The 26,261-nt window shown below is 38.7% G+C and overlaps 1 protein-coding gene across 1 annotated transcript; it reads right to left on the bottom strand.

The window, feature by feature from the left end:
• On the bottom strand, nucleotides 1–26,261 carry LOC136874294 (methylosome protein WDR77). The gene is made up of 7 exons (XM_067147932.2): nucleotides 26,019–26,261; nucleotides 14,506–14,672; nucleotides 14,171–14,346; nucleotides 5,976–6,151; nucleotides 4,593–4,773; nucleotides 1,994–2,074; nucleotides 1–198 (listed from the first exon to the last, which is right to left on the bottom strand). The coding sequence occupies exons 1-7, from the start codon at nucleotides 26,137–26,139 to the stop codon at nucleotides 42–44; spliced, it is 1,059 nt and encodes a 352-aa protein (XP_067004033.2). The 5' UTR covers nucleotides 26,140–26,261; the 3' UTR covers nucleotides 1–41.

Here is a 26,261-nt window from a genome sequence, read left to right on the forward strand (position 1 = left end):
TTACGTTTAGTAAATTCACAGATAGTTTTGCATGTATACAGTTATATTTCATTCACTTCCATGTGAATGAATGAAGGTGAGGCTATATTTGTATTATGAGCCAGAACCTGCTTATCCCAACCACATGAGTACAATTGATTTGACTTTGGATGCCAAGCAAGTCCCCGAACAAAGTCATTGTGGCGATCATCTGTATAACTGCAAAGAGAAAAAGGAAACCACAACTTTTAATACCCAATATTAAAGAGAAAAATTAATACCACAAAGCAAACATGAAATGCTGGCATGGGCTTCTTAAATACTGTAATATAACAAGCCCATTAAGATTGAAAATACAGACCAAACATGAAATGCATAACTTGTAAAATACTGTTATAGTAAAAGTTTCTAGTTTTGAACTGAACTGGTTTAGATTGAAATTAGTGGTGTATTCCACATCTACACAAAAGATAAATAGAGTCTATTTGTATCCAGCCAGAGTGAAAATAAATAAATTACATATGGCATTTATGTATTCAATCTGACCCAAAGTGAGTTGGCCAAAGGACACAGAATAATGTCAATTCTAATCTATCTGTCATGACATAATCCATCAAATGGTTTTGAAGAACAGGTACTGAATACTTAATTATATTAGTTACAATATTTTAAAACTCTTTTTTCCAATTTGTAATATAATAACCTCTTGACAAAAAAAAACAACTTTTAACAATTACACAAAGGGGGTGGGGGGAAGTCAGTATGAAGTTTCTCCACAATCCAGGTGTTCTCTTCCTGATCAAATCTATTCCAATTTATTTCTCTTTTCTAGGCTCTCTCTTATACCTTTATATTGCAGCCATTGATGTTCTCTGAGTTGCCTATCATTTACCTGTTCTCATTATACTTTCCTAAATATTCTTTCTGCACTTTCTCTCATACCATGCCAGTCTCTACAGAGTTATTTTTATCCTGCTGTCAATGAACTTTGACCCAGTTCCTCACATTTTTGCTCCTTATTCTGTCTCCTCTTGTCCTGCTGATAAATCTCATTTGAGGTGTCAGAATCCAGCTCACATTTTTTTTCTTTACAGTAAGTAAGAAGTAGGTCTGATATAACTCTACTGATGGATGATTAAGGAGCAAATGGAATGAAACAACAGTGGAAATGAAGAGTTTGGTAAAATATCCTCTTCTGCAGAAGTTCTTTGGGACAAATTATAGGCCTACATGCATCAATTAAGATAAAAATCCACTCAGGGTGCATGACAGTTAAATGGCACAGTCACAGGCTTCTCACCAAAGCAGCCACAGTTCAAATCCCAGCCAATGCATATGAAATTTTTGCAATGATTACCCATGTTCCTGTGGTTTGGATTCCACCGACAACTACAAGTTTGTTTGCTTTCTTTAAAAACACACTGATCATTAGATATCTATTTGGAGCAGCCTAGAATACTTCGTCTATCACTTTCATTCCAGAATTCTACCCATTCACATCATGCCTAACTAGATAATCTTTGTAGCAGCAATTGTCTTTTGTAGACCTGTACGGTATTTTACAAAATCTTACTTCTTGTTCTACCGTTTTTCACATACTGAGGGGTCACAGGTGCAAACTGTGTCACACATAGGCCCGGCCCATTTTTGCAGCTGGATGCCCTTCCTGATGCCAACCCTGTGTAGAAGGATGTATTAGCTGTTGTGCATTTCTGTGGTGGTTGGTAGTGTGGTGTGTTGTATGAATATGAAGAGGAATGTGTTGGGACAAACACAAACACCCAATCCCCAAGCCCTGCAAATTAACCATACAGTTAAAATCTCTGGCCCGGCAGGGAATCAAACCTGAAGCCCACTGAAACAAAGGCCAGTATGCTGACCATTCAGCCAAGGAGTCAGACTGTTTTGTAAAATGCTCATGCCATGAATTTTTGCCAGTTCTGCATAATGATGAGGAGAGTAGTTTGTGATTATTAGGTTAGCAACTACAGTAAACACAAATGTGAATACTCACCAGACCGAAGGTGACGCAGAGTCGGTACAATCCAGCACTCGAACCAAAGAGTCATCAGAACACGCTGCTAAATGATTTATGCTGTAACAAGACCATACTTATAATTAATCACAGAGAAAGTGAGAGTGAGAAATATAATTTCTTATGCACACCCAGGTATGCTTCAAGGGACACTGATCTTCAATGATAATGATGAGACCAAGCCGTTTGAACTGGACAGAGGAGAATTTTTAACATAATTCGCATTGCCCACTGCAAAGTACCCAACAGTGTTGGCATACGGGAAGCAATTTTTGATGTGGCTGGTAAGATCTTACTGTATTTTCTTTCAACAGACCAGAAGTAACAGAGATTTAATTAGCAGTATTTTTAAAAATTATTAGCAGCATTTCTCTTGGGAGGAATCTTAAAGATTGTATTTTAATCAACTACATTTATTTGTATATTGTGTAAACATATTTAAAATAATAATAATAATAATAATAAATCAAATGTGACAAATAAGGTGTAAGCTACACATTAGGGTACAATACTGGCTAACTAAGGTAAAGAACCTTCTATAAAGAAACCATTATTTGAGAGGTGTGTGACTGCAAAGCAGCCTTAATTTCTAACAACTACATATTGTAGTAGAACCAAAAATGTTACTGAAGGCCATACATTCTGAACAGAAGAGAAATCTGCACAGTTCTTTGGTTTTAAAATTCTCTACAGGTTAAATGTACAAGAATGTAAAATTTCAACAACGTAAGTTAATCTGTTCTTGTAATTCTGTTTTCTTTAAAACAGCAAAAGGGGAGTTAAATAAGGTGGAGGTGCAACTCAGAATTTCGACATAGTACATCCAAACATACAGCCATACAGAATAAATACTGGCTTCATAAATGTTTGAAATGTTTTATAAAATGTAAACTAGAGTAAGCAAGGCAGACTTTTCTTAAGAAAAGATAAATATTTAACTCAAAAATAACATATCAAAAGCATATATATTTCTGGAGACTTTCGTGCGGGGCATGGCACAGTAAAGCAGTGAAACAGAGAAGCTTTAGAAATATCGTGTAACTTGAGAATACTGAAGGTGAGATGGGTGGATCAAACCACAAATGTTAAGCAACTGAAGAAAGTTGGTTAAGAATGATTTGTCAATTAGACCAGAAGAAATAGGAAGGCATTCAGAGCTCATTTCATTCGAATTTTTGAGGAATTAACCATACACAGTTAAAATCCCAGCTGGGGATCAAACTGAGGCCTTCTGACTTGTCATTACTTCAACATCAAATTTTATTTTCCCTTTATAAATGAATGTATCCTTAATTATTTACAGCACTAACATCCATATAAATGCAGAAATTGCTGATGTGTTTTTCAAGACTGAAGGGTTGTCATAAATTCATGATCTCAGATCAACTTTAATGGGAATGCAAGAGAATCAGCAGAGTGCAAAATACATCATTATATTGTGTGTGTGTGTGTGTGCGCGCGCGCGCGCGTACAACAGGAGGTGCACACGCAGACCCGGAACAGGTATTGTATAGCCTGGAAACTGCACGTTGCATATCAAGCCTCACAACAGCTCATTTGGTAGGAGCACGGTGAGAGTTGTGATACTGAATGGTGCTGGAAGGTTTGAATCCCATGCGAGTATTTTTTAAATTGTTTTATTTGTTCAATAATCTTAGAAACTTCAGTGTGGCATGTGATGGTACACATTTTGAACACACACTCGCTGTACCAATGCAATTAAACTCCATTTCAGAGTAATTTGTTTTGACACATTCAGTAGATTGAAGCTGGGAACTCTCTCAACCTCCAGTTTTTGTAAGAATCAAATGGAGTAAAAGTCCTTATTTTTGCAGTTTTAAGCATATCTACTGTTCATACAATTCTACACTCGTATACCTGCTTTTTTAAACAATTCCAAGAGGAAAATCCTCCTTGGTTTGTGGAACTGCATTTGGGAATCATGCTTGTTGGACACGTATTATTTACCCCTGGATTTTTAGGTTAAAAAACTAAAATTAGGTTTTAACATTGTTTTAGGATTTCAAACAGAGGTTCTCCAGGAAAAAAAAAGAAGCATTGTACTATTAATGTATTTCAAGACCTATTAGGCTGATTAATATATCCATTATTATAACACTGAAAGACTAAAAAATCATTTTCACACGAGACCAATGCTAGGGCTGTACCTTATTCAAGGCCACAGCCCTTTCTTAACCCACTGTCGCCATAATACCTATCTGTGTCAGTGCGACAAAGCAGATTGTAAAAATATATATATTTCAGCAAGTTCTTCCATAACTTTAAAATAAATAAATTACAGATGAATAGGTTCACACAAAGAATGGTCTTCTTATGTTCTGACAAGCAAAATAGGTACTTTTAGGTCCTAACCTCCGAATTACGTCTTATACAATGTAAGTTATTTAACGGTACATAAAACAAAGAAGAATAGTGATATTTGGTAAGTAACGAGATAGCTACAGAACAGGTTTTAACCTAAGAGCCTGGGTCTTGATTATCATACAACGTTCATTTTCATTTAAATGGCTTCTGTACATTACCACTACCACATACACACAATCATAAACGAACATACCCGTTTGCATCAAACTGCAGCCGCTGTAGTGGACGTTTAAAGCAAGCCACTTCACTTAGTTTCTGATTTGCCTGCCGGATATCCACAAATATCACTTTTCCGCTCTCAGAACCAACGCACACGATTTCACTTTGCGATGGCTGCCAAGCTAATGAAGTCAAACGTCCATCTCGTAGAAAAACTAGAAAAAAGAAAGAATATTTAGAAATATTTGTTTTTGACGATCATAGGTAACTTACTTTATCATCTTTGTGTAGCATTGAATTAAAGATTTCCTTAGAACCTGAAGCAAAACAACAGTGGTAAAACTGTACAATATGCACCTCAGCATAATCTACATTATTTCAAAAAAATCTTATTGGGGGCATGATTAGAGTAGTGGCTTAGCTGCTGGCTATCTACCCGGATGGCTGAGGTTTGATTCCTAGTCGATCCTGAGTTGGAAGTTTTACCTGAAAAAAAAACATGGTGTCAAGAAGAGCATTTGACCTTAAACTCCTGGCCAAAACTCAAAATGGCTCGATAGCTGCAGTCGCTTAAGTGCGGCCAGTAACCAGTATTCGGGAGATAGTAGGTTCGAACCCCACTGTCAGCAGCCCTGAAAATGGTTTTCCGTGGTTTCCCATTTTCACAACAGGCAAATGCTGGGGCTGTACCTTAATTAAGGCCACGGCCGCTTCCTTCCCACTCCTAGCCCTTCCCTGTCCCATCGTCACCATAAGACCTATCTGCGTCGGTGCGACGTAAAGCAACTAGCAAAAAAAACAACTCAAAATGAGCCAGGTGGCTCCGGCTACCCCAGAAATGCCTGGGAAAGGCTGAAGAAATTTTCATATAAATCTTACCTCATGTTACTTGCAGGAGAATGAAGTGTTCATTGCCAACAAACTGCTGCTAAAAATACATTTACTTTTATTTGAAAATATCATTACACCACATTTCTCATTCTACCCGCATCAATAGTCACTGCTATTGACTAAAATTAATAACAGAATGATGCCACTACCAGAATTCAATACAAATAGGTTTGACTGCCAAATGTGACAAACAATTTGGCCAAGGTTCTTATCAAAATTAAGTGGCATACTTCCCCCACCTCCTCAATCGCTGAGGTGGTTCTTTACTATGCACCTCTGACAATTGTCACTATGAGCTAGGTCTGTTCAGAAAAAGTGAGTGCCACTAAGGGACATCTCTTCAATAGCTGGTATCTTGACCAATAATTATGTAAGAAACTAACTAGGCTGCTGGCAATAAAAGAGAATTGAGCTGCAAGGGGGGCCGAAGCATGCTGGTGCTGCTGCTGACTTACCTACGGTGTGTATTGTATATTTCTACCACAAGAGCAATAGAACAGAACAGATGAAAGTGGGATCAACTTACTAGATGCAGGCTTAGTATTGCGAGTATCCCACAACACGGCAGTACCATCCAAAGAACATGAAGCAAACACACTGCCTTCATCATTTGGCCGAACAGCAACATCTGTTACAATGTGAAGATGGGCTGGCCGGTAGGTATGCTCTGCCACCAGAGTCTCAACATCCCACACCTTAATGCTAAACATAAACACATGTGTACATTATAAGAAAGAATGAGAGATGCATAGAGGAATTAGATATTTGCAAGATAAAACAACACAATTACAGTTCTTGTTAAGGTCTAAAGAACAGGATACAATAAAGATGAAACTTGAAAACTGGAGTTCTCTGCGACATACCAGACACACTTGTATCTTAAATTCATGGACTACAACATTGAATGCTTCATTAAAGAGGAGTTATTACTAATTTATAATAATAATAATAATAATAATAATAATAATAATAATAATAATAGGATCATATGTAAAAATAAAAAATAAAAAACTTGTACAACTGTCCTCATATTTACTACCTAATCATGAAACTTAAAATGTGCTTAGTTTTATTCTTCAATACACCCTGCTTCATGAAATGTATGACAAATTTCTTCTCTTTCTTGTTGAGAATTGAGGAGTTTTCCAAATTTACCTGCAATATTTTCAAAACCATCTGTTTCTGTGATCAGATTGAAAAGAAGCAGTCACGCTGTAGGCAGTGTTCTCCCTAGGACCTTTTTAAAGTGCGCACCACTCTTCCGTTTTCACAGACCGCCCGGCTAACATTATCTAAGATATGTACTATAGGTCTTTTCTGCTCTGATGGAAGGCAGCCTACATGCTGTCACGGGAAGTGGGGTGCGGGCAGTATGTCACTGCCCAATCAGGCAAAAGATTGCCTACCGGTGGCGCTGAGAACGTTTCAGTCGTAAAGGGAGTTTGCCACGCTCACTTCGCTCTACGAATTGCTGTGTAGATGAGTAGTCTTACAGTGTGTGTGTGGGTATTACAAAGAGCTTGTTTTTGATGAGTTTGTTTTATGAGTAATTCTTGCCGCATCCTTTATTGCTGCGTGTTTGTGGCATGTAATGTGACGTTAGTTTGTTTCTGTTCTATTGTTTCTATTTGCGTTGTTCTATGTTGTTGTAAGTAATAACTGCACTATATATCCTACAATGGCAAAGAGGAAGGAAATAAGGAGCCAAGGTAGAAAAATGATCAGCAATGTTCATGAATAATCATCTCCCAGATTGTGAAATAATAATAAAGTGAAGGGTGAATACTGCACTAATCTTTCGTTGTTGAACTGTGTTCGTAGGCCACTGATCTTAGACTTTTGCTTCTGAAAAATATGTGTTTGGCAGGACTTCAACGGTGCCCACACAATTTTTGCCTCCACATCTCTCCTAGCATTCCTGTTATGATACAGTGGAGACTTAACTGTATATAAACGTGCATGTTTCTTACACTCTTCAATTAAAATTTCAAATGTTTCTTTCGTCCAGCTGGACATGTTTGTTTACAACTTGAGCTTCACAGACCCGTCACTACATCGCAGTCCTTCACCGTATATGCTGCTCTGATTGGCTGTTGTATGACATAATGTTATGAAAAATAGGACTTGCTTTATTTGATAAAATATTTTATCAAATCATGTGTTCCGTAAAATTTGACCTGAGCACCAGTCACTCCGTAATAAATTTGGTGAAAAATTTGACCATGAGCAACGGGCTTAGGAAAATGTGTTGTGTAACTCCGTACTTTTGAACTAATAATTTTTCGGTCTGTTGTCACATGTTATATGAATTATTAATTAACTCGTATCATACTACATCGAAGATATAATAAAATAATGAAATGGCGTATGGCTTTTAGTGCCGGGAGTGTCCGAGGACATGTTCGGCTCGCCAGGTGCAGGTCTTTCGATTTGACTCCCGTAGGCGACCTGCGCGTCGTGATGAGGATGAAATGATGATGAAGACAACACATACACCCAGCCCCCGTGCCAGCGAAATTAACCAATGATGGTTAAAATTCCCGACCCTACCGGGAATCGAACCCGGGACCCCTGTGACCAAAGGCCAGCACGCTAACCATTTAGCCATGGAGCCGGACAATAAAATAATAAAAATAGATAAATAAAAAGCACTCCTGGCAACGTTGTAGTAGTAGCAGCAGCCTCTCTCTCTTACCCTTAAAAACCTCTCGCATCGTGCTGGATGGGTTGGCCCCCTGCTTCCCCTGACAGCATGTAGGGCGCCTGCCACCAGAGCAGAAAAGGTCTATAGTTATAGTTGTTGTTGTTAGAGTCATCAGTCCATAGACTGGTTTGATGCAGCACTCCATGCCACCCTATCTTGTGCTAACCTTTTCATTTCTACGTAACTATTGCATCCGATGTCTGCTCTAATCTGCTTGTCATATTCATACCTTGGTCTACCCCTACTGTTCTTACCACCTACACTTCCTTCAAAAACCAACTGAACAAGTCCTGGGTGTCTTAAGATGTGTCCTATCATTCTATCTCTTCTTCTCGTCAAATTTAGCCAAATCGATCTCCTCTCACCAATTCGATTCAGTATCTCTTCATTCGTGATTCGATCTATCCATCTCACCTTCAGCATTCTTCTGTAACACCACATTTCAAAAGCTTCTATTCTTTTTCTTTCTGAGCTAGTTATCGTCCATGTTTCACTTCCATACAATGCCACGCTCCACACGAAAGTCTTCAAAAACATCTTTCTAATTCCTATATCAATGTTTGAAGTGAGCATATATCTTTTCTTAACACATTGCGGACCGGTCCCGAGAAAACTCGTGTTTGCCTAGCCGAGCGTTGCGGACCGGTCCCGAGTTATCTCGTGCTAGCAGCAGACCCAGCAGACTGAACTTTAGTGCTACCTTTTGAGATATACGGGAACTATTTGGAGGTCAAGGGTGATAGAACTCTGTTACGTATGGTTCTACACAATCGATAGTCGCATTTGTTTTCGAGTGTTCTTCATATTGTAGATTTTCTTTGCATTTCTTGACAACATGTTTACAAAGTTCGAAGAGCCATGCAAGATGGCAGCGCCAGCGATCGCACGTGTTTACACAAAGATGAAATGATTCGCGAATTATGTGCTGATACAGGCTCCGAATATTAAGTGATGCTGAGTATTTAGAGTTCGACCATGAAATATCTTCTAACGGAAATGTTTCAAGAGATGACGAGGCAAGGTGTGGAACGCACGTAGCGCAGAACGAGTCGTATATTTGTGTTACGGGTGTAAATATTCTAAATACTGTAAATAATGCAGTGTTTTCTGACGACTGGGTTATGGACAACAGTGAACCTAGGTTAGAAGATTTTGAAGGTGCTCCTAGTATAAAGGTATGGCCTAATGAATCTGGAAACATAGGACAAGTAGCAGGACGTATGTTTGGTGAGGAATTTTTTCAGTATGTAGCTGAAAAGACAAACTTACACTATGAGCAGAAATCACATTCTCATATCTTATCCCCTAAAACACTAAAGTGCACTAATGTCACTAGCAGGAAAATTAAAAAATTAATCCTCTGTGTATATTGATACGGCAGGTGAAGAAATCATTTCTGAAAGATTACTGGCCAATCTATCCCCTAATAAAAAGACCAATATTTCCGAAAACTATGAGTTGAAATAGATTCAAGAAATACCCTGCATTTCAACAATTATTCAGGAAGGCCAATAGAAAAATACACAATAGTCCTTCAAAAGCTATTGAAGTTCTGACAGTTTAATGTATTCATGCACTCCAGCTTAGAGGTAGTTAGAAAGTGGCCGGGAACAGGGCTGTGCATAGGGCGAACGGCACCCGGTCCGCAATGTGTTAAGAAAGCTCTTCCTTGCTTGTGCTAGTCTGCATTTTATGTCCTCCTTACTTCTGCCATCATTAGTTATTTTACTACCCAAGTAACAATATTCATCTTAAAATCACAGGAATAGAACCAGCTTTTGGGTGGTTAGGCCGTGTGCATTATGCAGAGTTTCGTCCAGACGTGCCACTTGGACTCATCAGCTGGAATGGCACGCCCCTCCAGGACTCTGCTTAGCAGTGGCAGACCAAACTGTGTGGCCCCGCCGTGTTAGCAAATCAAGTTTGCTAACCTGCTAAAGGAGAAATGACTTCTCCGTTTAAAAAATGCTCCCCCATTGGAGATACAATTTCAAAAAAGGCTTTCACAGCCGCAGATCTTAAAATCACAGGAATAGAACCAGCTGTGAAAGCCTTTTTTGAAATATTCATCTACTTCCTTTAAGACTTCATTTCACCGAGCGAGTGAGCCGTGCGCGGCTGTGAGCTTGCATCCGGGAGATAGTAGGTTCGAATCCCACTATTGGTAGCCCTGAAAATGGTTTTCCGTGGTTTCCCATTTTCACACCAGACAAATGCTGGGACTGTACCTTAATTAAGGCCACAGCCGCTTCCTTCCAACTCCTAGGCCTTTCCTATCCCATCGTCACCATAAGACCTATCTGTGTCGGTGCAACGTAAAGCCCCTAGCAAAAAAAAAAAAAACAACACTTCATTTCCTAATCTAATATTTCCTGCATCACCTGCCTTCGTTCGACTGCACTCCATTACTTTTGTTTTGGACTTATTTATTTTCATCTTGTACTCCTTACCCAAGACTTCATCCATACCATTCAGCAACTTCTCGAGATCTTCTGCAGTCTCAGATAAAATAACAATATCATCGGCAAATCTCAAGGTTTTGATTTCCTCTCCTTGGACTGCGATTCCCTTTCCAAATTTCTCTTTGATTTCCTTTACTGCCTGTTCTATGTAAACATTGAAAAGAAGAGGGGACAAACTGCAGCCTTGCCTCACTCCTTTCTGGATTGCTGCTTCTTTTCCAAAGCCCTCGATTCTTATCACTGCAGACGGATTTTTGTACAGATTGTAGATAATTCTTCGTTCTCAGTATCTGATCCCTATCATCTTCAGAATCATAAATAGCTTGGTCCAATCAACATTATCGAATGCCTTTTCTAGATCTACGAATGCCATGTATGTGGGCTTGTCCTTCTTGATTCAATCCTCTAAGATCAGACGTAAAGTCAGGATTGCTTCACGTGTTCCTACCTTTCTTCTGAAGCCAAATTGATCTTCTCCCAACTCAGCTTCAACTTGTTTTTCCATTCTTCTGTAAATAATACGTGTTAAAATTTTGCAGGCATGAGATACTAAACTAATGGTGCCGTAGTTTTCACACCTGTCAGCACCGGCTTTCTTGAGAATAGGTATAACAACATTCTTCCGAAAATCGGATGGGACTTCTCCTGTCTCATACATCTTGCACACTAAATGAAACAACCTTGCCATGCTGGTTTCTCCTAAGGCAGTCAGTAATTCAGAGGGAATGTCATCAATTCCAGGTGCGTTGTTCCTATTGAGGTCACTCACAGCTCTGTCAAACTCTGACCTCAAAATTGGGTCTCCCATTTCATCAGCATCAACAGCCTCTTCATGTTCCAGAACCAAATTATCTACATCTTTACCTTCATACAACTGTTGGATATGCTCCTGCCATCTTTCTGCTTTGTCTTCTTTCCCTAGAAGTGGCTTTCCATCTGAGCTCTTAATATTCATACACCTAGATTTCCTTTCTCCAAAGGTTTCCTTGATTTTCCGGTATGCAGCATCTACCTTTCCCAGGACCATACAGACTTCGACATCCTTGCACTTCTCCTTCAGCCATTCTTCCTTAGCTACCTTGCACTTTCTGTCCACTTCATTCTTTAATCGCCTGTATTCTTTTCTGCCCTCTTCATTTCTAGCATTCTTGTATTTTCGTCGTTCATCAATCAGGTCTAGTATCTCCTGAGTTATCCAATGATTCTTAGTTGATCTTTTCTTCGTTCCTAACATTTCTTCAGCAGCCCTACTGACTTCATTTTTCATGACTCTCCACTCTTCCTCTATAGTGTTTCTTTCAGCCTTTTCATTTAGACCTTGTGCAACATGTTCCTTGAAACAATCCCTCATGCTCTTTTCTTTCAATCCCATCTTTTTGCATTCTTTCCTTTCTTCAAATTCTTCAGCTTCAGATGGCATTTCATGACCAACAAGTTGTGGCCAGAGTCCACATCTGCTTCTGGGAAAGTTTTGCAATCCAACACCTGGTTTCTGAATCTCTGCCTAATCATAATGAAGTCTATTTGATACCTTCCAGTGTCTCCAGGTCTCGTCCACGTATACAGCCATCGTTTGTGGTGTTTGAACCAAGTATTGGCAAGGACTAAATTATGATCAGTGCAGAATTCAACCAGCCAACTTCCTCTTTCGTTCCTTTGTCCCAATCCAAATTTTCCTACTGTACTACCTTCTCTTCCTTGGCCTACTACTGCTTTTCCAGTCTCCCATCACAATTAGATTCTCGTCACCTTTTACATATTGTATTAAATCTTCTATCTCATCATATATTCTTTCGATTTCTTCATCATCCGCTGAACTAGTAGGCATATAGACCTGCACTATTGTGGTGGTCATTGGTTTGGTGTATCCTACAGTAAATAATATATAAATTCTTTCAAGGTCCACCTATTCAATTCAATGACGTTTTATTGTGATTTAATCACATGTCAAATAGTCAAATGGTACTAATTTCGGCATCTATGTGCCATCATCAGCCTTGAGTACAAATTAAAACAAGATATATATTCCTAAAACATCTAAAACACATTTTAACTCATTATAAAATAACATACAATTAATGTGGTGATACATGAAATACGATAAAATTATGTTACAATTGGTGTGATATAAAATTCTTAAAATTCCGGCTATTCGTTACATAATTCAGTGTGTGCATCCGGGATAAGTGAATTTTTGCAGTTGTATGCTGTCTATGTGAATGACATTTGTTCCTTTAGATATTAGGTGGTTCCAGGGAAGTTTACTTTGATCATATAAGATCGTGATGTAATTAGAGATGAATTCCCACTTCAATTTGAACCTTGAAGAACATGTTGAGTATTATTACAAGGCCATATCAGTCAATCATCTCGACTGCCCCCTTTGCAACTACCGAAAGGCTGCTACCCCCCTTTCGATGAACCATTCGTTAGTCTGGTCTCTCAACAGATACCCATCCGATATGGTTGCACCTGCGGCTCGGCTATCTGCATCATTGGGACACGCAAGCCTCCCCACCGCGGCTAGGTCACATGGTTCGCAAGGGAGGGGCCTATAGTTACATAATATTAAAACATATGAGTCACTGGGTGCTCCAAATTACAATGTAAAGACTGTAAAACTGCTTATTTATATGATAAATCATTATTGTCAGAATAATTGCATCAATTACATCGGAGTTTAAATGTTTAGCTTGACTATCACATGCGAGAGGGGTGTCTGGATTAGCGTGGAATTGCATGCGAGCTCGATTCTGCATGAAGTCACAAACCCATATGGGACTCAACAGCAACCAAGTGATAAGTCCCGGTGTTATGTGATTATGAATGCTCAAAATACTCTGTTATGTCTTATTCGTGAGAAGACCACTAAAACAGTTCAGTTTTGCGGTTAATGTTTACCTGTCTGATATTACTGTTAATGCCCTAAGGGGAATACAACAAAATTTTATCTCATGCATTTTTTACATAGTATTACCCACCCAGATACTCATTCCTGCCACCCAGCTGACGAAAATTTCTGGTGAGAATACTGTGAAGGTATTAATATTGATTAATGTAATGAAATGTTCATTCCTTACAACTTTCTCTCATGTACCATACTCTTAAATGAGTATAGCAATAATTTATTATGTATACTTGAGATTAATTTTTTATCAAATTAATCTAGAAAAATTAAATATTTTAAATCTGTCTTACTGAGGTACAGTCTTGTAAGCTGAACACACTACTTTTGCTCAAATAACACCACAAAACAAACAGTGAATTATTTATTCCTGTATTGGAAGTAAAAATAAACACACTAACTTTTGTTCATCTTTAACAATGGCTGCTGAGTGAACACATTTTAAAAAAATGCCCATTTGTGCTCAGGTACATCAGATGTATAGATGGGCATTTCTAACTAGCAGAAAACATGACAGTATTCCCACAATAAAAACATGTATATTGTGCTTTATCACAGCTGATCATAGATGGTGTAATTTTCCACCCTCAGGAAGAAACTACATCATTATTTAGCTATAGTGATACAAACTTTGTTTTAAAAGAGCATACTTGGTGTCAAAACTGCCAGAAACTGCTCGTGGTTTGTCTTTAAACACCGAGATTGAAACTATACTGTCATCATGCTCACAACTTGAGCCAATTGGAGAGAAATGGAATATGTGCTCATCAGCTGCTTCAGTCAGTGCAAGGATTTGAACGCTTCCAGAATCTTCTCCTACGATAACCTGAAAAGATTTACAGTATGCTGTTAGTCAAATGAACAAACTAGAACACAATTTAACAAACTTACTAGAACACACTATTTTTGCTCCAATAACACCACAAAACAAACAGTGAATTATTTATTACTGTATTGGAGGTAAAAATAAACATAAATATACTACCCTTTGTTCATCTTTAAGGAATTTTCCATCACAAACACCAGTTTCACATTCAACCCCTGTAAGACATTTTTCAACATCAGGAGCAGCATCAGCATCAAGAAAATACCACAGTGATCCTGACCAGTATCGCCCAGTCAGATTAGAACATCCTAGAAGCAGGTGCCCATCTGTAAACCAACCCATAATTAATTATTATCAGTAAGCAATATCACTGAAAGTGCAGCAGCATGTTAGATATGCAATCAGAAACTTTGAAGTATTGGTAAATCCTTCTTTCATGATAAACTCATACAACTTTCTGTTCCACAATGGCATCTAACATAATTCAGTTCATCCTTTATAGGTCCTGATACAATAATGCACCACCAATGCATTCCTCAAATACAGGGTGACCCAAAAGTCCGTTAACATTTGACGAGGCAATACTTCACGGAATATTAGAGGTAGAGGGGTAATAATTGACACACGATTGGAAAGACATGGGGTTTTATTGACACCAAAATAAAGTATACAAAATGACCAACAGATGGGATAGGAATGGAAAGGAAGCAGCCATGGTCTTAATTAAGGTATAACCCCAGCATTTGCCTGTTGTGAAAATGGGACACCACAGAAAACTATCTTCAGAGCTGCCATAAGTGGGGTTCGAACGCACTATCTCCCCAATACAAGCCAACAGCTACGTGACCCAAATCCTGCAACCACTCGCTTGGTGCAATGATTACTGACTGAGAGATGAAATGAAATTGTACTGAAGAATGTTGCTAGAATGAAAAATGATGGGGAAAACCAGAGTACCCAGAGAAAAACCTGTCCTACCTCCGCTTTGACCAATAATAATAAAAAGCAATTTTTTTGAGATATTCCTTCTAACTCTTAACAGTTTTAACAAATTGCACAATTTTGTCACAATTTTGTCCCACGGAGATTTCCAAACGTGCCAGTAACCAAAGGCATAGTTGTTTCACATAAATACCTTCACCTACCATATAACTTAGCCGAGATAAAACTTACAATATTGGAAATAGAAGTTTAATGACCAACCGACTATGTCACTGAGGTTGGTTAAACAGACACACACAAGGTACCGTTGAAGGATATGATATACATCTACTTGAGGTTTATCTGTTTTTTAAATCTGAAGCCATCTCTTTTCAGTTGTGACTCAGTTAATTTATAACTGTTAGGGTCTTCAGTCTGCTGAAACTAATTTGGAGTCTTTTTCAAGTATAATACTGTTACCATATGTTTTCTATTTTAGGTAGTTTATAAATTTATTACTCAAAATTATCAGCAGACTGAAGAACCTAACAGTTATTAAAATATATATATATATATATTTATTAATAATAATAATAATGTTATTTGCTTTACGTCCCACTAACTACTTTTACAGTCTTCGGAGACGCAGAGGTGGCGGAATTTAGTCCCGCAGGAGTTCTTTTACGTGCCAGTAAATCTACTGACAAGAGGCTGTCGTATTTGAGCACCTTCACATAAGATCTGACCCAGTTTTATGGCTGGGTGCCCTTTCTGACACTAACATAATGTTGAAGGATGTATCCCACTACACTACTGTAGACTCTCTCTAATCTGGCCATTCCTTACAGAGAGGGGAGCCAAATTAGCGAGAGTGCTGTATTACTGAGAGTGGCTCAGAAATTTAGTGAATACACACTGCCCTTCCATAAATTCAACATTCATATATTCAAAAAAAAAAAAACTTGAGTTTTTACATGTTGTATCAGTCTATGAAATGTATTATTTCTCTCTTTCACATAGCTGTTTTTTTTTTTTTTTTTTTTTTTTTTTTTTTTTTTTTTAACTCGCAGTCCATTTGGCTCTCATTAGTCTAATACCATTTTCTTTCTGTTAGATATCATAAACAGCTGCTCGTCCTGCATTTTGTTCAATAGAAATGACTTTCCAAAAAGAATCTAGGTGCAGCTTGTCTATAATTTCCAATTTCTGCTTCAGAATTAATGTTGTGGTGGTGGTGGTGTAAAGGGACCTAACATCTAGGTCATCAGCTCAATCCAGTTAATAGCTGTAGCATAGATGCTGATAGTGTTTCATAACAGCATATTGCAGAGTTCATCTTTGCTTATTTAACATTAAGGCTAGAGGCTGGATTACTGAGAGACCGGGCTATTGAGGGCCAGCTTAGCGAGAGTCTAGTGCAGGGATGGCGAACCTTTTCCAACTAGTGTGCCGTTTTAAGTCTGGTTTATTATTCTCATCTGTTGACTGTGCCACTTGTTTTCCATTTAAGGGATGTCTGCAACCTACAACCCTACCCCCATCCCCACCTCGACTTCATTTCTAAATTCCCGATTATGTTTAAAGGGTACCCAGTTGTTAATAACAGAGTCCCTTACTCAGACGAGGAAGGAGATGCTTCGCAAAGCCAGGGAATGTGTGGGCAGGCGAGCTTGGTCACAGGATGGATGTATCATTTTAATGGACGGTGGCGGCAAAAAGTATTTTGTAAATACACCTGCTGAACTAGATTCTGTTCTACAACGGCTTGGTGCAGAGATGAACTGATTAGTCCACAATGGCTGTATTATACCATAGTTATCTTAGGATAGGTTTATATTATAGGGCGCGTGCCTCAGTTCAGTTAATTTTTATGTGTGTGTGGTTGAGTGCAAGTATAAGTTGGCAATACATATATAGAGATATGAAACAGCACAGCTCGATAGTGCAACTGCTTGTTATGAATAAGTGTTTTTGTAAGTGTATTATGTGTGCGTCTGTGTGTGTGTCAGTGGTAGTCAGTGTAAGCATTTATCAGGATGTCGAGGTAAGTTGCATGATATTATTGTTATACTATTTCGTCAACATTCCGTTATTCAGCTGATCCAGAGCTCTGCACCTGACACTGACCTTGCCAACATCCCCCCTCTCACCCCGTCACCTCTCACCACCGGGTTGCTCCTCAAACAGGCATTATCTCCCTCTACCAACTGTTTACAGTGCTGCCATGTCAACGCACTCTCCTTGGTAGCGCACTTCGACGAAGTTCAAGCCATAGTGAGGGAAAATAATATCCATATTCTTGCTATTAGCGAAAGCTGGCTTACACCGAGCATACCCTCTGGTATGGTACAACTTGACCGGTATTCCTTCTTACGGCACGATAGATCCGATGGCAGAAGAGGAGGTGGGGTGGCCTTGTACTGCAGAAACGACTTAAAAAGCCGGGTGATATGTGTATCTAACAATGCACAGCTAGGGCCAGAATTCATGTTTGTTGAAGTCATTATTAACCAACAGAAACTCCTTATAGTTATTGTATACAAGCCTCCCAAAATAACAAATATGACTGAATTCGAAGTACGTTTACTTGACCTACTGCCTAGTTACGAGCATGTTATTGCCATAGGTGACTTCAACATTAACCTACTTACTAAAACGCACGAAACTAAACAATTTATTGACATGTTTTCTTCCTGTGATATGACCATCCTCCATTTAGAGCCTACTAATCACATTTACACAGAAAAATACGAAACACACACGCTCATTGACCACATAGTGACAAATAACCCAAACAAAGTTATAACTCATGGCCAGTTACCAGTCCCAGCCATCTCCACTCATGACCTTATCTACCTATCCTACTCCCTTCGAATGCCAAAATATAAACCTAAGTATATTATTTACAGAAACACAAAAGACATTGATATGGACGAGTTAAGACATGACGCTTACAATCTACCCTGGAATGACATACTCTTATTGGACGATATAGACGCGAAAGTAGACAAGTTTAACTCCCTTGTAATCACTCTGTACGATAAACACGCCCCTAAGCGACAGATAAAAGTTACTCGCCCACCTTGTCCCTGGCTAAATAATGAAATTAAAAACATGATGGCCCACCGCGATGCACTTTACCGCCGCTCAAAGTGACTTCGAAAATTATCGGGTCCTTAGAAATAGAGTTAAACAGTTCGTTAGAAACCGTAAATTTACTTACTTGCAAAACATGACTGCAAACATGAATTCTGGCAGTGCTTGGAACACGCTTCGTTCCCTAGGCATAGGGAAACCTCAGCAACAACCTCATGTGCCTGACATACCACTCGATAAGTTAAATGAATTTTTTACTGAAGAAAGAACACCACCTAATGTACTAAATTCCCCAAACTCAGTACCCGACTCCGTTATGAACCCTTTACCTGACCAAGAACATTTTACATTTCGCCCTGTTACTGCTAATAAAGTTAAAAAGGTATTATATTCTATCAAATCAAAAGCCAGAGGAGTGGATGATATCCCTATAACTTTCTTACACAACATTATTGGTGCTGTTTTACCCATTATTACCCACATTTTTAACTACTGCCTTAAAAATGGAACCTTTCCTTCACTATGGAAACTAGCCAATGTTATCCCTGTGCCTAAGAAGCCTGACCCCTCCCTACCATCCGACTACAGACTAATTTCTATCTTACCTGCGATTTCCAAAGCACTCGAGCGTCTGGTTCATGAGCAGGTGTTGGAATACCTAAACAACCATTCTCTGCTAGACCAATTGCAATCTGGCTTCAAGAAGGGACACAGCACAGCAACTGCCCTGCTTAAAGTGACTGATGACATACGACACGCAATGGACCAAAGACTGCTGACAGTACTTACTCTCCTCGATTTCAGTAGCGCATTTGATACTATAAACATCCAGACTCTACTAAATAAGATGCAATCTTACTACTTCGATCAACGAACTATTAATTTCTTTTCATCGTACCTCAAAAATCGCTCGCAACGAATCATAACCCTTGATCAAACCTCTCACTGGCTAACCAGGAAGGAAGGCACGCCGCAGGGTAGTGTTTTAGGCCCATTGCTCTTTATTTTGTACATAAACGACATTTCATCTAATTTAAAGAATTGTAGCTACCATCTTTATGCGGACGATTTACAAATTTATTGTCACTGTAAGACCTCTGACTTGCCTCATGCCATAACAGGCATCAATGCTGACCTTCAGCGACTTTATGCTTACTCCTTGAAAAATTCCCTCCTTCTTAACCCCTCCAAGACACAAGCAATCATTATTGGCTCTCAAAAATTGTTGGCCACACTACGGTACGAAACTATTCCTCCAATTATACTGAATGGTAGAGTTATTCCATTCAGCCAAACTGTGAGAAATCTTGGAGTGACAATGAACGAAACATTAAATTGGACTGAATATATTAAGAATGTGTGTAAAAAAATATTTTCGATACTCCATTCGGTTAAAAGAAACAGCGATATTCTACCTTGTAATGTGAGAGTCAAACTCATGCAAACGCTAGTGCTTCCCGTCCTCGACTACTGTGACGTCATTCTGGTAGACGCAACAAAAGAGCAGACTTTGAAACTTCAGCGAGCGCTTAATTCTTGCCTTAGATTTATATACAGTCTGAGTTATGATACGCATGTCACCCCATACTATCACACTATTTCATGGCTGAAACCTGACAAACGACGAACGTATCACATACTGATACAGATATACAGACTGCTCTCTGAAGACAGACCACTATACATTTCTTCCCAGCTTAAGTATTTGTCCTCCTTTCACAGCAGTAATACCCGCTCTGGTTCCTCCCTTTCTATTCCTGTCCACCGATCCTCTATGTACAACAATTCCTTTGTTGTGGCGGGTTCTAGACTTTGGAATTCCCTGCCAGTCAGTGTCAGAAATTCCACCTCATTACCTAAATTCAAGTCTGCTTGCCGAGACTACCTGCTAAATGCAGCTGACTAACTTGTATGACTGGAAGATCGAATGAATGTGAGTTAGAAAAGTGTAATGTGTTTTTGTGTAGGTGTAGGTTATTATTTACTGTATAATATGATGTACTCAGACTGTATTCACTACAGTGGTTAAGTGTAAGAGAGGGCCAAGAGCCCTAACTTCGCCACCTACAAAGGCATAATAAATAAATAAATAAAATAAATAATATGTTATTTATTTATTAATTTACTGATTCATTAATTTATTTATTTTACATATATCTTGTAAATACATCTGATTGCATGTTCCGTAGGGCTGTACCTCAAGTATGGCCACGGCGGCTTCCTTCCCACTCGTAAGCCTTTCCTATCCCATCGTCGCCACAAAATCTATATGTGTCGGCGCGACATAAAACAAATAGTAAAAATCATAATTATTAGATATGAAAACCAAAAGTACTAATATTGCGAATGGACCCATTAGCTTCATTATCCTCTGTAGTTTGTACGCTCAAAAATTAAACTAATTTCTCTCCCTCATCACATTTGCATAAGGAAATCTAAAAAAACAAAAAAACAGCTATCCTTGTTTGTAAGGTCACATTCAAGCTTTCATCAAAACATACTGCCTGCATCTGGGAGTTATTTAAATTAGCTTTTAACTGCTCCGAAACTTCTTCACTCATTTTTATTATTCTATCCTTGACAGCTGTTCATCTGGCTGGCATTCCTTTAATTCTCTTAATTACTAGTTTTAAAATAATGTGTCGGACGTCAATAAGAAACTTTCTTTCAACAACTCACCGTCAGAAATCCTTTTCCCATGTATGCTGTACGACGCAGTGAGACAGCCGCACTGATATTATTCTTTGGCCGGAAGGATGATACAAAAGAACTAGTTTGTTTTGTGTAATGTTCGATATTTTGTGAAACGAACTCTTTTCTTTCATCATTTGAAATAGAAGAAACATTTGAATGACCAGTCTCGAAATTGCGCTTTACATTAAATGTGGGGGATACAATTGTTTTCGCACACAGAACACACATCCTTTTATCAATCCAAATTCCCTTGGCCAGAGTTCTTAAAAAATACGGTCACCACCTTTGTTAAGATTGCGATGTCCGTATACAAAACCACCAGAAAACGACATTATCTCACTCGACTTTCGGACCTATCAGTGTAGCAGTGTTACCATATTGTACGTCCGAATGGAACTAGTATATAGATTTTCGATATTTATTTCTTATACGTGAAACACTATAAGATATGCATTGTCTGTAGTACAAGACATATATAAAATATTATTATGTTCATGTGGCGTGCCACCGAAATCGTGTTCGCGTGTCACCTAGTGACACGCGTGGCATAGGTTCGCCATCCCTGGTCTAGTGTATTATGTGCTTTGGCTATGATCGTGATACTGACAGCCATGTAAAACTACAAGCTTACTTACTTTCTATTATAAGTGTCTGAGGTGGTTGGTAGTTGGTGGTGCATTGTGTGTATAGTAAATGAAGGGTTGTTTATTAAGACCCGCTCCATGAACCAGAGTAATTAAATTTACGTGACGTGTCAGAAACGTAACATATAGCATCAAAGATATTCAAATACCGGTATAGTATAATATACATCTAAAAATTGGTAGAGTCGAACCTGCCCTAACGGACACCCTTATTCAGCGGAAACCTCCCTATACGGACAATTGTCCCCAGAACCGATTTTATTTTACATAAAACAAGTGTTAAATTGGCCTCATTTAAGTGGACACCTCGAAATCCGGACAGTGGACATCGCCATTTGTCCTGTCCACTTGATTTAAGCGGACACTTTACACGTTGCAAGACAATTTATTACGCCGGACCACATGCCATCCTTTCTTTTAAAACCATTCTTCAGACATAAGGAAATCCCTTTTGAATGTTTGTACTATTTTGAGTGCAAGGGGAGAGAAGGTACAGCAAAATGCAGTTCTACCTAGTGGTGTATAGGCCTATTCCGAGAATTCTAATTGCCCAGACATGCTGCCAGAGACTGTTGATTCACAAGTTACCTGGGGATTTTCTTCCCTTCTTGCATCATTCTATTCATAACTTGGATTGTCGCTGATAAGGTTGAGCTCAGGTAGTCAACTTGAGAAGGAAAAGACAGCACAGGCGCTAATTAGTGAGGCAGAAATACCGTAGCATTTCAGTTGTCTGTTAAACACGAGTAACAAGGGACGATCGTGTTTAGATCTCGATGCAAGAAGAAATGTGATTATAGAAAATGACAAGGAACTTTCAGTGAGAAAGCTTGCCGAAAAATTCAACTGCGGGAAAACTCAAATAAACACTATTGTGAAGAATAGAATTGAAATTTTAAAGGAGTGGAAGGAAAATAGGAATCGAGAAGTGAAAAGAAAGTGGGAGTCAGTTTTTTCAGAAGTGAACGTTGCGGTATATGAGTAGTTCAAGTGTGCTCGAGTGAAGAAACCGGGTGTGAGTGGACCAATGTTACAAGAAAAAGCTCGAGAAATCGCAAATAATCTGAAAGTTGAGAATTCTGTAGCTAGCAATGGTTGGTTAGATTGTTTTAGAAAACATCATAACGTTAGTTTCAAAACAGTCTGTGGAGAAGGTGGTGATGTGACCTCGAATGAAGTAGTGGATTGGAAAGACAGGTTACCAGACATTATGAACAGTTACAAACTGAGAGACATTTTGAATGTTGATGAAACTGGTCTGTTCTTTAGGGCGATCCCAAAGAAGTCACCAACATTGCCGAATGAAAATTGCAAGGGTGGCAAAATGTCAAAAGAATGAATCACCATCATGTTTTGTTGTAACACACTCAGTGAAAAGTAAAATCCTCTAATAATCGGTAAATCCATGAGACCCCGCTGCTTTAAAAACATGGACTTAAATTGTCTTGGTGTCGAATGGCATGCGAATAAAAAGGCATGGATGACATCAGCAATATTCGAGAACTGGCTCCTAGCTTTGGATTCCAAGATGAAGGCCAGAAACCATAACGTGATCTTATTGCTAGATAATGCTACGTGTCATCCAGAAATACGGCTTTCAAACGTAAAAGTCTTGTTCCTTCCACCCAATACCACTTCTCATCTTCAGCCATTGGATCAAGGAATCATTCAAGCACTCAAATCGGACTATCGTAATAGGGTTTTACGGTCGTTAGTGGCAAACATGGATGAAGCAGACTCAGCTTTTGATATGATGAAGAAGATCAATGTTGGCGATGCAGTTTCATGGACAAAGGCAGCCTGGAATTCAGTCAGCAAAACCACAATCAGGAAATGCTTTGCAAAATGCAGCATCGCTAATTCTACAGTTGAAGAACAAGCAGAGGTAGAGGTTCGAAATGAATATGATGAACTTCAGACTTTAGCAACTACAGCTGGATTGACGTATGATACTGAAGCCGAAGAAGAGAATATTCCTTGCTGTGACGATCTCGAGGGCAACTCCCGGACGCACTTTACGGTAAGCTTTCTGTGTTATCAAGTTATAGGCTACAGTAATTGTGTGTTGCACGTATCGTAAGGTTCATATTTGTTTGCACCTCAACTCCTCATTCATTTTCTTCTTGTGATAGAGAGCTTTTAATTATTTTAAGCTAAATTTTCACCTTTAATTTAATTCATTGCACTTTGTAAATATTTCTAGCTATCCATAGCAGCCTTCATTAGTCGTACAAAAGGAACATTTTGAATAAAACCTGTTATCATTTTACAGAGCCTGAATCAGGAACGAAAAGTGATGACGACGGTGAGGCGGAAGAAGAATAAGAAGTTCTGTCAATGAAGCAGGGACTAAATATGCTTCAACAGATAAAGAATTTGTATCACGCTAGACTGCGAGTACGGACTTTATTTCGTTTTCGAGAATATCGGAGTTAAGAAAATGTGTGTTAAATTTACACAAACGAAGCTTCATGATTACTTCAAGAAGCTGTAATGTTTGTGAATGATGTAAAATCACTTATGATATCTCTCTATGAAATACTAACACAGAAATGACTTAGAATAATAAAAATAAAGATATTTATGGTTATATTTAAGGTGGATGTTCTTTGCCGTTAAAATGTTTGATTATTTTTAAAAGCTTGTTTCAGCGGACACCTTTCGTAACGGACATTTTACCTCGGAACCGACGGTGTCCGCAGAAGGGAGGTTCGACTGTACAAGCATATCATTTCTAGTAACAAGTTTTCATTACATCATATGGGCCTCTCCAACGCAAATAAAATTTAGCCTAAATGTAGTGCGACCAGTATTTAGCCAATTCGCACACTTTCTTGGTGGCATCAATCAGGTTATATGCTGTGAGAAACGAGACAAATTGCTTGACATTTTCTTAAGTGATAACTCTGCTTCCTCAGAAGAAATAATTATTACTACTGATTAAGCCAACTAATGAAAATCCACAGCCTGTTTCCCGTCATTCGACTGGGTCAAGAATGGAATGAATGGAGCCCCCATCTAGCGGCGAGGATAGGAATTGTGCTGGTTGCCGAAGCCTGTCGCACTCTTCTGGGGCAATAATTAATCAATGACAGATGAAATGAAATGATATTGGAGAGTGTTGCTGGAATTAAATATGACAGGGAAAACCGGAGTACCCAGAGAAAAACCTCCCCCCTCTGCTTTGCCCGGCACAAATCTCACATGGAGTGACCGGGATTTGAACCACGGAACCCAGCGGTGAGAGTAAGCCTACTAAGAACTGTGTAAATTATCTTTTTTTTTTAAATGACATAACCATAAAATGATCATGTCTGATTAATGAACTGTTCATTCCAGCAGACATGTAATGCAAAACAGCTGCATGAATCACATGCGCAAGCATGAAGCACGGCTTTAAACATACACGAAGTAAGGAGTACTACTGAAATAAGCTTGTGTTAAGTGCAGAGATGGAGGTGAAACTACGAACTAGAATATTATTTATTTCTATTGAATTATACACATATGTATATTATACCAACAGTAGCCTAATATTGCCTTTACACCACTTGCCATCAACAGTGAGAAAGTAAAAATTCATTGCAAAATTCTGGTAAGTTACCGATTGATCAGAAAAACTCTTCATCACTACATGTCCTATAACCTACAGCCTGTAAACAATTTCCTTTTTTTTTCTTTTTTTTTTTTTTTGTTCTACCAGTATAACCTACCAACAGTAAACATTTTCATTTTTTTTGTTTGTTTTCCTTTGCATTGGAAAAAGGTCTCGTGCTCTAGAGCTATCACGATAGTTGGAAACCTCAAATAAATGATTCTTGTCAAGGTATAATGGTTTGAATCCAGCTGGATATACTGGACTAACTCTCGGTGGGTGTCAGTACCATTCGCTAGAAACTACTTATTTCGACCAAAGGTGAGGCGCGCGCGTACACACACACACACACACACACACACACACACACACACACACACACACACACTTTTTTTTTTTTTTTTTTTTTTTTTTTTTTTTTGGCCGAGTTGGTGATAAATGAAAATACATATTTGTCTACTGCTTCGGAATAAATCTCCGCAACATCCATTTATACAAAACTTAAGACACCTCTACCCTGGACGAAGTTATGAGCAGTTTAAGGCTACTGGCGCAATGCTAGTTCTAATGCCGGCAATGTTCGTAGGGGCAACCACTAAAGCAGATAGCTCCTAACTAAAGCCCTCAAATTAAGCTAGGGGCAATAGGCTCACGCCGGCAAAGTTGACAATAATAATAATAATAATAACAACAACACAAAACGAAAGAAATATGAAACTCACCAGATGAAAACTGAATAAAATCAAGAAACTTATCAGTTTGAGTCGGTACTGCGGTCGGCTGATAGTTACGATATGCTTCAGCATTACGATTGGGCTCCAGCTCTACTGCTTCGTAATCCATCTCTTCTAAATCCGATCACATAAACCTTCGACACCTAGATCAAACCGAAAACATAAACACCGCAAGAGGTTAGCAACAGTACAAAATTCCGCGAACACTATACCGCATGGTCAAAGCAAAAC

The sequence above is a fragment of the Anabrus simplex genome, chromosome 5 (genome assembly GCF_040414725.1).
Source record: "Anabrus simplex isolate iqAnaSimp1 chromosome 5, ASM4041472v1, whole genome shotgun sequence".
Lineage (NCBI taxonomy): Eukaryota > Metazoa > Arthropoda > Insecta > Orthoptera > Tettigoniidae > Anabrus > Anabrus simplex.

What these genes read in the sequence shown, in the direction of transcription:
- LOC136874294 (XM_067147932.2), bottom strand. Translation starts at nt 26,139, where the DNA reads ATGGATTACGAAGCAGTAGAGCTGGAGCCCAATCGTAATGCTGAAGCA. An exon ending in CAATACTAAGCCTGCATCTA is followed by an intron (nt 4,774 to 5,975) that starts GTAAGTTGATCC and finishes TCTTTTTTCTAG; the next exon opens with TTTTTCTACGAGATGGACGT. An exon ending in TCTGCGTCACCTTCGGTCTG is followed by an intron (nt 199 to 1,993) that starts GTGAGTATTCAC and finishes TTCTCTTTGCAG; the next exon opens with TTATACAGATGATCGCCACA.